The sequence below is a fragment of the Lycorma delicatula genome, chromosome 4 (genome assembly GCF_047948215.1).
Source record: "Lycorma delicatula isolate Av1 chromosome 4, ASM4794821v1, whole genome shotgun sequence".
NCBI lineage: Eukaryota > Metazoa > Arthropoda > Insecta > Hemiptera > Fulgoridae > Lycorma > Lycorma delicatula.
In genome coordinates, this window is record NC_134458.1 from 76412941 (window position 1) to 76426600 (window position 13660).

The 13660-nt window shown below is 33.5% G+C and overlaps 1 protein-coding gene across 1 annotated transcript in view; it reads left to right on the top strand.

Moving 5' to 3' along the window:
• Window positions 1–1314: 1314 nt before the first annotated feature.
• LOC142322649 (uncharacterized) overlaps window positions 1315–13660 on the top strand; it is a 212341-nt gene continuing 199995 nt past the window's right edge. The window contains exons 1-2 of the mRNA XM_075361728.1: window positions 1315–1570; window positions 6970–7236. Coding sequence (XP_075217843.1) covers window positions 1315–1570; window positions 6970–7236 — 523 coding nt within the window. The remainder of the gene's footprint in view (window positions 1571–6969; window positions 7237–13660) is intronic.

Below are 13660 nucleotides of genomic sequence, written 5' to 3' on the forward strand. Positions count from 1 at the left end.
AGGGTACAGCTAAATGCAAAGGGGTCTGAACCTTGAGTTTAAGTTATTTAATCGTCCTTGAAGAAAGAGTATTCAAATATTAAAATTTGTACTTATGTGTTGTTAACCAAGGATATTAAGGGGTTAGATTGGAGAAGGTCAAAGAATCTCTTAAGTCTTTGTCTACATTTTTGTACTTAGCTTCAAAATAAGACATACAAATTCATTGAAAATAGAGTAAAATATATACAAAAACAGTTTGAATAAAGGAATAAATCACAGTATTTATATTTTTGTTAATCTGGGGCGGGAATGTAGTATACCTGAATGTGCAAGCAGTTCAAATTTAATGATACCATAGTTTTCCAAGAATAGAATAATTGTTAAAAAATTATATTTTGAAATGTAGCAATATTGTACTTAAATTTGTATTAATTGAGAAGGCATGAACCTTTTTTATACCATTGAGTTATGCTTCTCCTTGTTTTGTAAAAGAATAGTTTGAATATATCTATTTCAATTTTTGTTGACTGAGGGGCTTGACTGTAAAAGTTCTGTAAAAGGTTCTTAAACTTTTTAACACTATAATCTTTTTTACTTTTCCATGAACAAGATATAAGAGAGTGATTTGATTATTAGAGTATTTAATTATCTTGTATATATGAAGGTAGGGTCCAGGGGGAAAAAACTGATTTACTGTGAAAGAATTTATTTATTCATCCATGAAAGTAGAATGTATTTCATAAGAAAAGTATTCTAAGTATCATAGTGTTTCATTTTAATATATTAAGAGGGCCAAAGAGATTTTGGGTAAGAATGCTTGACTAATTTGACACCATAAATTTTGTTACTTGTTCTTGAAGGTGATTATCAGTATTTCATATTGCATTTTGAAAAAGAATAGTTTGATGCAGATTTCAATTTTCATTATTTTATGGGTCTTAGAAGGCAGTATAAGAATGAGACAGGAGAAAATGAAAGAGTGATGCTCTGCAAATTAAACAATGAGTTAGGGAAACACAAAGAGCTAGAGAAAGGTAATTAAAGGAAGACTGCAGTGATATTGAGGTTCTAGAAAAGAAAGTTTATAGGAAGGGGAAGAGCATGAGATAAATGGAAAGGGAATGGTAAAACAAGAGAAATTGAGGATAAGGGTGATAAAATGCTACATAAGTAAAAAGAAGTAAGAGAAAAATGGAAGGAATACATCAAGGTCCTGTATATATGACAAGAGAAAAACCCGAGGAAATGTAAACATAAAAAAGAAATGGGAAGTATCTGAAGAGAATAAAAGACGATTGATATTAAAATGAAGTATAGAAAGCAATTAAAGAAATGAAGAATAAAAAATCAACTGGAGTAGATAATCCTCCCAAAGAATTTTGCAAATTTTTTAAGGAGGAAGGAGTAGAAGAAATAATTGACCTGTGCAATAGATTATACAGTATGGGAGAATGGTCTCATGACTTTGGAAAAAGGTTAATGATACCTATTCTGAAGATAACTGGTACTAGAGAATGTACAGAACACAGAACACTAAGTTTAATAACCCATGCTGCTAAAACATTGTTAAGAGTCTTAAAGGAGGTTGGTAAGAATAACGGATGAAAGGAGAGGAGATTAATAATGTAGGAGAGGAACAGATTGGCTTCAGGAATGGAAAAGGAATCAGAGAGGCCATCAAGCTATCAAGAATGGTTGGAGAGAGATATCTGGAAAGAGGAAGAGAAATAAGTCTGTCTTTCATAGATTTAGAGAGGCATTTGATAAAGTCAAAATAGGAGAAAATTATGGAGATTCTTAAAGAAAAAAAAGTTGAATGGAAAGACAGAAGGTTAATTATAGAATTATTTATGAGACAAACAGCAGCAATGAAAGTAAATAAGAATTAGACTGATTGGGTGGGTCTAGGTCAAGATGTTAGGCAAGGATGCTGCCTCTCACCAACACTGTTCAAGATTTACACTGAAGGTACGATAAGGAATATATTAGAAGAAAAATGAGAATAAGTATAGGAGGACAAAAAATAAGATGCATAAGATTCGTTGATGATCTTGTAATTCTAGCGGATAGCCATACATGCTTCAAAGATTGTAACAGTCTTGGAAGGAATGGAAAAGTACGGAATGAAGATGAAAAGGTAAAGCAGTGGAAGTAAAGATCAAACAGGATTTAGTAATAAAGACAAGTGAAGGAAGAATAGAAAAAGTAAAAAAAATTACAGATGTTGGATACTGTGGTGACAGAGGACTGGAAGAGAGTAATGGAAATAAAAGAAAGGATAGCAGTAGCCAAGGAAGCCATCAGTAAGAAGAGGGAATTACTATGTAGTAAAGCTCTGGACTTAGAGTTAAGGAAGAGATTAGCTAAATTCAATGTATGAAATGTCTTGTATGGGATTGAAGCATGGATGCTAAGGAAGAGGGACTGGGTTGATATGGGGAAGGGAGGAGAAAATAAGATGGAAAAATAAAGTGAGGATTGAGGAAGTAATTAACAGGATTAAAGAAGAGAGAGCAGTTATGGGGGAAGTATACAAAAGAAAGGGAAACCGATTACAACATGTTGTTAAAGGAAGTGGGATCTTGACAACTGCATTGGAAGAGTTAGTAAAAGAAGGAAGGGAGTGAGGAAAAGGAAGGAGGAAGATAACAGATAAGGTGAAGATTGTAGACTACAAGGGGATGAAGTAGAAGAAGGGTTAAGATGAATGGAGATAGCAGTGATGTAAGGGACGTGGCACAAGGTAGAACACCAGTTAATGATGATGGGCCTTAGAAGGGTTAGAGAGTAGGAGGCAAGGAGACCTGAACCTTTTGAATTTTATTAAGTTTGCTGCTTGTCCTTCATGGTAAAATGCCTTTTAAAAATAAAGTTTTAGTATCATAGTATTTTATTTTTTGTTAACTTTTTTGGTGATTAAGGGATCTAGAACATCTGGAGGTAAAGGAGATTCCAAACCCCAATGACACACTTTTGTTTGACTATTATATTTTTTTTAAGTGAGGAGGCTAGGGGGATAGTGAACCTGAATCAAAGATGCCTCTGAACTTGGACACAATTAAGTTTCTCCTTGCACCTACAGGTAGAACTCATTACAAAAAAGAGGTTCAAATACTACAACATTTCTACTATTCCCATGAATTTTATGCAGAGGCTTCTGGGATTTCAGATTACCAAATGTGGTGATCCAGAATATAGGTAGCCTATTACAGTCATGAAGAAGTGCTTTTTAACAGTGAATGAGTGAACAGTAAATATTGAGATAGGTTTAGTGGTTCATAAAATTGCCCCAAGTTTCCCAGAAAAACAGACTTAATAGTAAAGTTGGAGATTTTTTATATTTAGTTAATATTTCCTCTCAGCAATTCTGCTTGTCTTAAGAGCATCGTTTTTTAAACTTTTTTTAAAAGCATAGAACATAATACAAGGTGTGTGAGAAAAGTAATGGAGATTGGTAACACTGCGAGCTATCTGGCAACGCTGTGTCTACCAGTCTGTGCTAGACCGGTTTGTTCATCCCTTCCACATGCTCAGTACGAGTTTCAACTCCATCCACCCAACACATTACTTTTGACAGCGCCATCAGTGAAGTTGTGTGTTACGAAAATGGAGCATCGGAATTTAGAGCATTGTTGTGCAATCAAGTTTTGTTAAATTTGCGGATTTGGGGAATCCGCGAGTGTTACCTTTGAAAAGTTGAAACAGGCCTATGTGGAGATCAAGGCCACAAGTTTTCCGCTGGCAGAAATCATTTTTGGAAGGCCGAGAACACGTTGAAGATCAACCTCGCTCAGGGAGACCATCAACTTCAAAATCTGATGAAAACATTGAGCGTGTGAGGGTTCTTATGAGATCAGACTGTCGTTTAACAATAAGGATGATGAGTGAACAGTTAAATTTAAAAACTTTCACCGTACATCAAATTTTGACAGTTGATTTGGACGTGCGAAATTGGTGCCGAAAAACCTCACAACGGAATAGAGAAGGACAATCGAAGAAACGTGTGCGTTGATCTTCTTGAGAGGATTGACAATGACCAAGAATTCTTCAATCGTGTGATCACAGGTGATGAATCCTGGATATTTGAGTACGATCCTGAAACAAAGCGGCAAAGCGAAGAGTGGCACACTCCGTCATCTCCTCGACCGAAAATATGTTGAATGATCAAATCAAAGATCAAAGCCATGCTGATTTGCTTTTTTGACAGCAGGGGTATCGTGCATAAAGAATTTGTTCCTCCAGGACAAACTGTCAACCAAGTGTTTTACAAAGGTGTCCTTAAAAGGCTCAGGAAAGGAGCGATTCGCGTGAGACCAGACATTACAGACAAGTGGATGCTTCATCATGACAACGCTCTGTGTCACACGGCCATTTCCATCAGGGAATTTTTGACCTCAAAATGCATTCCTATGGTTCCTCAACACCCCTATTCACCTGATTTGAGCCCTTGTGACTTTTTCCTTTTCCCGAAATTGAAAATGTCTTAAAAGGACGTAATTTTGGAACTCTGGAGAACATTCAAAAGACTGTGACCAACCAGTTAAAAGCCCTACAAGTTGAAGCCTTCCAGCACTGCTACCAGGAGTAGAAACAATGACTCTGTCGGTATATAGCTGCCCAAGGGAACTACTTTGAAGGGGATAATATTGTTGTTTGAAAAAAATAAAAACTTTGGTAAGTAAAAAGTCAGTCTCATTACTTTCCTCACACACCTCATACACAAAACCACATGAATAAAATGGAACTACAAAAAAATCATGAAAAAATGAATAACATATAGCCGAACAGTTTTAGCAAGATGTTTGCATGTATGAGTAGATGTAGGCTGTATGTAGAGAAAAATGTGCCTTGCTAGAACAGCTCTGCTAAACTTAACTAAGTAATACAAGTATCATAGCATACAAACCCGTAGAGATAAGTTAAACATAATGGTAAAGGTCTAACGCATAAGCTGCAAGTTATAAAAACTTTATCTTATAACCTTAAATTAAGCTTCTTACAAGGCTCAGTCTTAAGAAATTTTGAAAATTCAGAATCTGAAGACACAATTATAAGCTAGTTCAGACTTATCAGTTTGAAAATAAATGACAGTAAAATAAAGTTAATGAAACATGACAGGAAGAAGGTTGTTGAAGATGTAAGGGATTGTAATATCCCAGAATATGCTAAATTTTATTACCTAGGTGTAGAATTAAGAATAATGAATAAATTATGTAATATAGAAATCAATAGGAGACTGCCACAAACATGGAAACCTTTCATGCTGAAAATACTTGAATAAAATATTGATAAAACTGAGAATTAGATAGAATTCTTTAAAATATATTGAGTGGAGAGTAGTGCTGTATGCTAATGAAACATGGGCAAAAGGGAAAAGCTGAAGGTAACAGAAGAGGAGTGGCCTTTTAAATGTTGTTGATACAGGATGTTGAAAATTAGGTGGGTTGATAAAATACAAAATGAAAAAGTTAAGACAAATAGGAGAGGAGAAAAATTGTTAGCAGAATCTAGTAGACAAAGTACATTGTTGGTTGATCAAATACTAAGACGTCAAAGTTTTTGTTAATTTAGTATAGAGGGTAAAAAGTAAAAGGAGTAGTAGTAGTAAAATCTAGAGTGGAGATTGAATTATATAAAAGAGATAGCTGAGGATGTGGAGTGAAGTAATTATATTGAGGTTAAAAGATTAATACAGAACAGAAAGGAATGGAGAATAACATTGAAATTGCCGAATAACTAATGATTAAAAAAGTCAATTTAAAACTCTCTAGCCTACATATTTTCTAATGGTAAGATTAGGTTTTTGTAAGACAATTAAAAAAAACTTTTGAATGAAAACTTTGGTATAAGAAAACAGACTCCTGTAGATTTTATATTCGCTTTGCTTCATAAAAATAAGCATGTAAAACTGTCAATTCTTTAATGAATTGACCGTAATAAACCAGAAAACTGTACAATGCTTTTTATTGATTTTTCAACAGTCTTCAATCACTGGTCTTCTGTCCTTATCCTGTCATTAGGTGATTTTATTGTTGGAGGTTTTGTGAACTAAAAGACATGTACTCAGATCAGAATGTGGTCAAAAATTGTGTTGGATATGCATTTTGTCTTAATTTATTATAAGTTTGTGTGTTTATTTTGTAATGTTATGTATTAAGATCAAAATTGTTAATGTTATTTTATAAGTGATTTGTGTCTAAGGTGGTTGGCACAATTCGCGAGTGGTAGCGTCTTGGCCTTTCATCCGGAGGTCCCGGATTTGAATGCCAGTCAGGCATGCGATTTTTCATATGCTACAAAAATTTAATTTCATATTCCTACACACAGGCTTCAAGTTTCTGTAGGGAATTTCATCAGGTAAAAACAGAAACTGTTGAAATGGAGGGCTTTAAAAACTTCAGTTATATTTTCCAGGGGCATAGTATATGTCTGGTATTTGTGTTCTTTGAGCAATGATTTTTTGTTATTCTGAAGACTAAATTTTATCAAATTTATCCATTCAAATTTATATAAGCTTTTGATTATAAGTTTTCATTTATGTGTGCTTCATATCTTTAATTTAGTTTTTTCTTTGTTTTATTTTACGTAATACTGATTGAAATAAGTTTGCTGTTGTACCCATTTGTCTATATTTTATGATGTTAAGTTCTACAAGGTCTGTTCAAAAAATAACCGAACATATTCGATTATGGGCCAACGGAGAAATTTTGTGACGTGCGGTATGCAGCATTGTGTTCCGCATAACCTCTTCTGCGATGACATGTTCTTGGATTGTTGATAACTAGTTTAGTTATTGTTATTGTTATTTGAGTGAACATGTTTAAGTGTTAGTAGCGATTTTTGTAATGTGAGATTTTCGGGAGCAGTGATACAACGCAAAACTTTGACTAAATCAGGGGAAAACTTTCACAGAAACGTTTCAACTCTTGAAACAAGCTTAAGGAGATGATGCTCTGGCTCTTATGCAATATTATGAATGGTTTTCAGGATTTAAAAGTGGAAGTCAGTCAATCGAAGATGACCCTCGACCAGGAAGGACTTCGACTTCAATTGATGATACTTGCGTTCAGGAAATCAACGATCTGGTGCGTACAAATCGCCATTTTACTGTTAGAGAACAAGCAGAAGAAATTAGCATCTTGATCGGATCATGCCGTGACATTTTGACTGAAAAATTGAACGTGCATAGAGTTGCAACAAAGTTTATTCCTCGTTTGATGACTGAAAAGCAGAAAGTACATCAAGTGGACGTTTGTCAGCAACTTCTTGAACGAGCAAATGACGATGAAACATTCATGCAAAGGATCATAACTGGAAATGAAAGCTGGGTTTACGGATACGACATCGAGAGAAAAGTTCAATCATCACAAAGGATCTCCACGCCCCAAGAAAGCACGTCAGTCTCGATCCAATGTCAAAGTGATGTTCTCTGTTTCGATTTTTATGGAATTGTGCATTTTGAATTCTTGCCACAAGGTGAGTAAACCGTGCGTTCTATCAAGGCGTTATACAACGGTTACGTGAAAAGATCCGCAAAAAGAGATCAGAGTTGTGGCGAGACAACTCACGGTTCCTTTACCACAACAATGCGGTCGCACACTCATTTTGTGCCAAAAATCAGAGACTGCCCTTCCTTAGCCTCCCTACTCACCAGACCTGGCTCCCTGTGATTTTTTTCTTATTTCCGAAATTAAAATCTGTGTTGAAAGAACGCCGTTTTGAGACCATTGATGACATTAAAGCGAATTCGTCACGGACCTTAAAGACCATTTCAAAAGAAGCTGTCCAGGACTGATTTGCGAAGTGGAAATACCGCCGGTAAAAGTGTGTGAATTGGGGAGGAGAGTTGTAAAATTAATAACAAAGATTACAAAATAAAGTTCGGATGTGATAGTCAAGTAATATGGATGTGTTGTATAATAGATGTCTCTGAAAGTAAGTACTTCTGAAAGTAATTATTTTATGACAGGTTAGGTGGTTTGAGGTGTTAATGAGTGCGTATGTTATTTTTGGTTTTCTGTACGTTTTGAACATGTGCTTTTGCTGATTGCTTTTTGTATGGGTGAGGTTAAGAGAATTTATTTAATGTGTTCATATTCAGCTTCAAAGTTTAATTTGAAGTTCATTTTGCCCACATTCTTTTCTTCCTAGTACAAAAAAATAAAACCATCGGCAATAACATCATCTGTCATTAGGGTGTTAGTAAAAGTCACTTAAAATGATGATTAAAGCAGTTGGCAGAGTTATGATGTGAAATTTTAAAATACTATATTTAATAAATTTGGAAAAAGAATAAAAATTGATGGTTTTATATAATTATCACTGCTGACCACTATGGACAAAATCATGGTAGAATAGAAATAATAATTTTGTGAACTTTATGCCACCAACAAAATTTTAATTTGCTAAAAGTATTTAAGTAAGTCCAATTTTCTTAAAATCTTTAGTTGAGTTTATTAGCGGTGGTAAGTTTTTGACGCTAGAAATTTGATAAAATTGATAAGTTCTTGATAAGACTTTTGGCTACACCATCTGTCACAGTCTTTTTTATAAAGTTTGTTGATGCACACAGAACAGCCAGTGTTCAAATGAAATTAGTTCTCAGATTAATGGGGCGGGGCGTATTATGCAGGTAGTATGTGAGGTGAATAGAGTGATGTTATTTGGACTGAATATCACCTCCATTTCAGCGGACTTGATATTTGGATATCGGACGGCAAATTCGACTACGTGAAGAAGGCAAACCACTTTATTCCTCATTCTCCTTACTAATTCTTGCATAGGATATATGTTACACTTTATTAGGGAAATCGTGTTATGCTGTCTTTGGCATACATGGCCTACAACTATTATGTTATGGCACATAATATTTAAATAGGTTCTCTCAACTTAAGAAAAATTGCTGAACTAATAAGTTCAGAAGACTTTTTCTTGTGTTTAAAAGTAAAAACATAGTGAAAGATTTTGCCTGGATTTTGTCTAATAAAAAGATTTTGTTAACATTTTGCTTTTCTAATAAAAAGAAGCTCCACTGTAATTTTTGGGAACCAAATTAAGGCGTAAAGTGGGTGGTTTCTTATGTAATTTGAGCTGGGAAGTCTGATAAAATAGGTCCCAGAACTGTAATTCCAGTAGTTTTTAAGATATCCGACATAAGACAAATAATTCGGTATCGAAAAACAAGTTTTTTTTTAGGTTTGTAGTATAATAGTTTTGTTAAATGACTAATAAATGGGAAAAATTTAGTAAAGCAATTTGTAAAAAATTTAATTCTAAAAATTACCGTAGGACTTCTTTTTATTAGAAGAGCTGAAATTCAGGTGAAACTTTCGCTGGCCGTGACTCAAAAACAAAGCATTTCCAGACTTATGCTTGTATGTACTTCTTTCATTAATTTCACCAACAGAACATGTCTTGAAAGTTCGTGGGACACCTGTATAATGTATTTTAATTTTAAGTAAAAAAAAATGCTTAAAAAATGAGATGGTTGGCAAATATTGACTAAGTTACTTTTACGTGTATCTGTGAAGTTGTGTCTATTTGTTTTTTGTAGATCATTGTGTAATCAGAACAGTTTATGAATGTATAAACTTAGCAGCTACACATTGTTCTATATTGAATAAATTTGTTTGTAAGAAAAATCTTAAAATGCAAAACTGAAGAGTAAAATGTATGAACTATTTCAAAACAAAATAATTTTATGCCTCCTGATGTTAACAATGGACAGTGTTTTGTTCTGTACTGGTTTTCTGTATGTTATTTTTGGAATGAATTTCTGTAATAAACAAATATTTTATTCAGGTTGATACATGATTATACATTATATAGCATCATGTCAATAATAATTAAAGATGTTGCTATTCAAGGAAAAAGGAACTGCCCCAGCTGTTGTCTAGGCAGAACAAGAGAAGCAGTGGTAAAACTAATCAGAGCAACACCTTAAAGCATACAATTGTACAAAATAAAACATTTTAAGTTCATACCAATACATAAAAATAATAAGTATGAGAAACCAAAAAATTTCCTCAAATATTAAAAATTTTATTAAAAAAAGAGTTGGTCTTGTTCATAAAACAGTTTTCTAGATTCTTAATTTAATTATTAAATTAATAGTAATTTGATAAGAACAATGAAATGAAATGACATACTTTATATCTTTTTTCATATTTACAGGGTTATTCCAAATAAAATTTCCAATTACAAACTGTAAAATAACTCTTGTTAAATAACACTCAAATAATGAATGTAGTATCAATGGAAAGGGAAATTCAAAAACTTTTATATTACACATGGTTCACATCATATCACATCACAGGGACACAGGGAGCTCAAAGTGAGCTCCCTGTGTCACGCAACACATATCGACTATGTATAAAGGGTCTATGAGGGTTATGGTATAAAATCAGAAAATAATTTTACTAAAAATTGAATTAAATTAAATCCAAATTATTAAAAAATCTTTATTGTGAGAGATACTGTGTTCATTACTAGTAAAGGACCACCTCTTCTGTAGTTCTTTTCACTTTTCTGATCTCAGAATGAGTTTTCTGGATATAGAAAATATCCAGAAATCAGATCATTATTTGATACTTGTAAATATAATTTTACGAAGATAAATATTGAGTGGATTAAAAATTCTTAAATTTTCCACTTGTTTTTTTATGAATTGCAATCTTCACAAAAAAAAAAGTATTTATAGTAGGTTAATAAAAAGTACCTTTATTAAACCAGACAACAAAACTTAATTTATGAAAAGGCTGTATCCTGCTGCTGTCATTTTTTATAAATTGCTGACCCATGTAATAAATTTTCTCAGAGTTAAAAAAATTAAATTAAGATTTTGTTAAGAAACCAATATAACTTTGTTGAGGAATTTTTAAATGCATGTGCTTAGTTTATCTTATTCTGCATTGATTTTATTTATTTATTATCTTTTGCATCACTATTTTTTTTTTTTTTTAATAATTATTACCTATATATATTAATATGGTTAATATGGAACCTAACCCTTCATTAATTTTGTAATGCTGCTCTGAACAAGGTTTTTGTATGGTTTATCTTGACCCTTCTAGCCAGTTACTGGGGCAGCTCCTTTTGTTATTCATAGACTAGGAATCTACCTACTTTTAAGGACACAGTTTATATAATGTATAAATATATACTTATCTGAAAAAAAATTATCATCTGGTATTATTATTATTATCTTTTATGACTGCGTAGGATCACTTTCAGTCCATTATTCAAGTCTCTTCGATGGGACTGTTTAGACCTTGCGGTCCTCCCAGTACTTTTTCATATGTTTCAATGTTTGTGCCCTTTTGAGTGTTGAAAATGTTCATGTTGTAAGTTTTTTTTGAGTGTGAAGTGAATGTTTTTGTTCTTGATTTTCTTGTTTAATTTTATCTTATTAGTGGTGTCTTCTGGATTAAGGCCAATTTCCTTCATATCCTCTCTTATTTCTCTGATCTATCTGCATCTTGTCTTGGTGTTTTTCAAATCGAGATTTTACTGTACTAATTGTTTCAGAAGTCTTGAATCTTTCATCTTCATGATATGTCCAAAGAATCCTAGTCTCTTCTTATGCATGGTATCAGTGATGAGTTCTAAATCTTTGTACACGACTTTGTTGGGCACAATACACCACCACTATCCATCTTTCTGGTACTTTTTATTGATGCAGGTTCTTCCAATTCTTCTTTTAATTTTCAGGAGTCTGTCTGTCTTTGATTGTTTGTTCAAGTGGAAGAGTGTTTCTGCCGCATAATTTGCTTCTGGTTTTATAACTGTGTTGTACTGTCTTATTTTTGCATTTATTTAATAGGCATTATTTATTGTAAGTGTACCAGGTTAATTTTTGAGCTTTAGCTAGTTTGTTTCTTTTTTATTTGTATTGAGGTTTTTTCGTTTAAGTTGCTTGTTATTATTTCTCCGAGGTATGTAAATTGGGTTATTATTTTGATTTTGTTACCATGTATGTTTAGTTCTTTTATTCGTGTTGGTTTTTGGGGCATAATTTCTGTCTTTTCAAATGATATTTTGAGGACAATTTTATTTGCAATGTTATGAAGTTCTAATATCTGTGATTTGGCTTCGTCAATGTCATTTGCCAGCAGTGCCAAGTCGGTGAAACCAAGACAGTTTGTTTTGATTTTTCAGCCTATTTTTACTTTTGGAGGGCATTTTGTGAGCCATTTCCTCACTACCATTTTTTGAGCGCAGTTGAATAATAATAGTAAGAGCCCATTGCCTTGGTGCAGTCCTGTTTTGATCTCAAATGGTTCCAAGAGCTTGCCTCCAAATTTTACCTTCAACTTAGTGTTTGTGAGGGTCACTTTTATCATGTTTATTAATTTGGTATGTAGTCTGAGGTGTTTTAGAATTTTTAGTAGGGATTCTCTGTGGATGCAGTCATAAGCTTTCTTGAAATTTAAAAATGTTATCACCATGTTTCTGTTTCTTTCCCTGTTGTAATCATTATTAGCATGAGACTCATAACCTGGTCTGGACAGCTCTTCCAGGATCTGAAACCTCTTTGTTATTCTCTTAGTTCTTCCTCAAGTTGTGAATTGATTCTATTAAGGATGATTCTTGAAAGAATTTTATATGTTGTGTCTAAGAGTGAGATTCCCCTGTAATTGTTAGAGTCGGTTTTGTCCCCTTTTTTGTGTAGCAGCTGGATGAGGGCTGTCATCCAGTGTTCTGGAAGTTCTTCTTTGATCTAGATATTGACAAGCTGTTGATGAAGGTCAATTTTTGCTGATCTCCATGCTTGTTTCCAGATTTCTACAAACGTCAGAGGTTTGGTAGACTTCTTTTAATGTGGGAGGGTTGATGTTTCTGGTGGTGTTATTGGGGTGTTGATGTTGAAGTTTAGGAGTTTATTGGTTCTTTGCAATTTAGGTTGAAATATTTAGCTAGGATTTCCATGTTGTCTATTGTTATGAACCAGTTTACTGTTTTCATTTTTTATTCATAGGGGGGTTGGGTTTGTATTTTAGGAGCTAATTTTTTTACAGTTTTGTAGTAGTTTCTCAGCTGTGTTTTACTAAATTCTTCTTCTATTGACTTCAGTGTGTCTTTATGGTGTTGTCTTTTTATTCTCCTTAGGGTTCAGGTGGTTTCTTTTCTTTGTTTTACTATATTTCAGAAGGATGTTTCTGATTTTTGGGATGGGTGAAATAGCCATACTGTCTTTTCTCCACTGTTTTGTCCCATTCCCTGCTCCACCATAGATGCTTTTTACAGGATTTTATTGGAGCTAATTCTTCTGCAGTTTGTTTAAGGTTGCTGACTAAATCTTCGACTTTTGTGATTGTTATTCTTTTTGGTTACATTTTGGTAATTTTCATTCTTGATTAGTTAGATAGGGTCCATTTTTCTTTTAGTTTTAAGGGCTTGGTTTTGTTCTTTATTTGGGGAGTAAATTAAATTTTTTATTTTGACTACATAGTGATCTGAGCCTGTGTCTATTCCTCGAAGGATTTTTATGTTGTAGATCTCCTTGTGGTGTTGTTTGTTCATGAAGACATTGGTCTAGTTGCCATTCTCCTTTAGTGTAGTCAAGGTGTTTCCAGGTTTTGAGTTTTTGAGGTTTCCTCGTGAAATATGTGGATTTTGAGATTAGGTTGTGGTTTTTGCAGAGATCGACAAGCCTCTTTCTGTTTTTGTTTGTTGTTTT